This window comes from Lotus japonicus, chromosome 4 (genome assembly GCF_012489685.1).
Source record: "Lotus japonicus ecotype B-129 chromosome 4, LjGifu_v1.2".
Classification (NCBI taxonomy): Eukaryota; Viridiplantae; Streptophyta; class Magnoliopsida; order Fabales; family Fabaceae; genus Lotus; species Lotus japonicus.
Window position 1 is genome coordinate 20,418,006 of NC_080044.1, and position 2,273 is coordinate 20,420,278.

The following is a 2,273-nucleotide window of genomic DNA, read 5'->3' on the forward strand; positions in this document are numbered from 1 at the left end:
TCTTGATTTTTTTTTTTTGGTTACAATCTTTGTTGATTTGTAATCAATTTATGCTTTAATTTTAGAATGAATCTTCAAAGATATATTGTACCGTCAATTAAACCTTAACACATTTTAAGATCAATCTAGGTTTACATTAAAGATTTCCACTGATTTAATTTAAGAATGATTCTCCATTTGCTATCTCTCTTTCACCCTCCTTCCTCAATTTCTTTCGGTGCTTTCTTCAATTCCCCTGTTCGTTCGATCATCATGAGGGACAAGAAAGAAGTATGGAAACTGGTGAAAAGTGTTTCAAACTATGAAACACGTCAAATGCTGTCTTCCAAACCCTTCAAGCCTGGCTTTCTTGACATGGTATTGTCAGAGGATTCAGAGCATGCAGCACAGTTTTACAGTGAAGAAGAATTGACTCAGATCAAGAAATTGAAATCACAGCTTGGATTGGGAGGAGGAACTTCAAAGACTGTAGAGAAAAATCAGAATCAGAGGGTGATCAGAGAAAGTGATGATCAAGAAACGTACTCACATTCACATTCACATTCACAGGTTGAAGCGACAAAGGCAAAGAATAATCTGAGGGTGAATAGAAAAAGGCCCAGAATTCCAATTCAAGAAATGGTTCTTGATGATGAAGAAGAGGATGAAGCAGTACTCGCCAAACCCGCAAAGAAAAAATCAAGAAAGAAGATTGCTTCAGAGAATGTGCAAGAGTTGCCTTTAGAGATCAGGAACCGAATTGCAGAGTTGAATGGTACTAATACTCAATTTCTCATGAGCAAGAAACTCTACAACACCGACGTCAAGGCGAATAACAACCGTCTGTCTATGCCGGAAAATAGTATCAAGTGTGAGTTCCGGGAATTGAGTTTGGTGCCCCACCCCTTAGGCTTTGCACCCCACTTTATTAAATACAGAATTTAAAGTTCCGTATCAATACGGAAAATAAAATTCCGTATCTGTTTTAGTATATAATGAGTGGTTGAAAATGTGACACGCATGCTTAAATACAGTACGGAATTTTAAGTTCCGTATTCAATAGGGAGAATACGGAATTTTAAATTCCGTATTTGATAAAGTGGGGTGGTGTCAAGCCCCATAGGTGGGGTGCCAAACCCAACTCCCGTGAGTTCCTCACTGAAGCTGAGAAAAAATGCACTGCTGAACAGCAAGGTGTGGAAGTGACTGTGTTGGACCCATGTCTCAGAGAACACCCTTTGGTCTTGAAGAAGTGGAAGATGAACAGTGTCTTCGTCTACAATTTGATCAAGAATTGGAACAAGGTTGTATCTGAGAATCATTTCCAAAAAGACCATGAACTCCAAATTTGGTCTTTTAAGGTCATTAACAAACTCTACTTTGTACTCAACAAAGTCTGAAATGTTAGATTAGGAAATTTCAATTGTTGGATATTGATTGTTATTTTTTGAACAGATATTGAAATTTATTAATCCCATTCTTTAATATTTGTTTTGTTATATATACATGTCTTTTTATAAATCTGGACGGGGCGGGACATAAGTATCCCTTATTCCCGCCCAAATCGAGCATTTAGATGAACGAAAGCAGCCATGGCGGGGTTTGTGGAACAACGTCGAAGCCCGCCCTTCTTTTGGATGGGTCCACGCGCCAGCTGGAAGAATTCCTTTAGTTTTGTCTTATATGTATAGAGGCTTGGGCCCCGATTGTCAGGCCCAAGTACAGATAAAGTCCACGTTATGACCATTCCTATAAAAGGAGAGGTCAACCCCTTGTAAAAAGCACCTTTCGAACATTTAATGAGAATATTCCTTTTGTGATATTTAGTACTCTGCTAGGGTTTACTTTCTGTCAGTTTCCGACGTCAGATCTCCCTAGTACGGAACATTGGCGCCGTCTGTGTGTCTTACTTCGATCTACTACTTGACATAGAAGGTGCGTTTTAAGATCCATGGAAACTCGTTCGTGTGGTGTGGGCCGCCGCGATCATCGCCGGAGGGGTGGTCGTCACGGCGGCCGCGGCGGTGGACGGTACAACAACCGCGAAGTACCTCAAGAGCCGGTGCAGGAGGCTTCTTCGGCGGGGGTTCACTCGGTGGCGCAGTCACCGGTCTCGTTGGTGAATGCAGCTCCAGGAAGACCTTCAGATCTGATAGCTAGATCAGATCCAGGAGTCAGGCGACGATCAGCGCCGCCTGAATATGTAAATCTGGATGACCTCAAAACCAGCGTTCCGAGAAAAGCGCCAGAGGTGGTGACGGGAATCACTCCGGCGACCTTGCAACAAATGTTGG

General features: G+C 42.0%; 1 protein-coding gene across 1 annotated transcript; it reads left to right on the forward strand.

The window, feature by feature from the left end:
- The first annotated feature begins 252 nt into the window (after positions 1 to 252).
- LOC130712448 (B3 domain-containing protein At2g24670-like) lies at positions 253 to 1,464 on the forward strand. The gene is made up of 3 exons (XM_057562281.1): positions 253 to 873; positions 1,170 to 1,340; positions 1,435 to 1,464. Exons 1-3 carry the CDS (start codon positions 253 to 255, stop codon positions 1,462 to 1,464), a joined length of 822 nt encoding a protein of 273 aa, XP_057418264.1.
- Positions 1,465 to 2,273: the final 809 nt, after the last annotated feature.

Excerpts from the sequence above, each read along its gene's own strand:
- LOC130712448 (XM_057562281.1), top strand. The coding sequence starts at position 253 with ATGAGGGACAAGAAAGAAGTATGGAAACTGGTGAAAAGTGTTTCAAAC. Across the intron at positions 874-1,169 it reads AGTTCCGGGAATTGAGTTTG|CAAGGTGTGGAAGTGACTGT; the intron begins GTGCCCCACCCC and ends ACTGCTGAACAG. Across the intron at positions 1,341-1,434 it reads TCCAAATTTGGTCTTTTAAG|ATATTGAAATTTATTAATCC; the intron begins GTCATTAACAAA and ends TTTTTTGAACAG.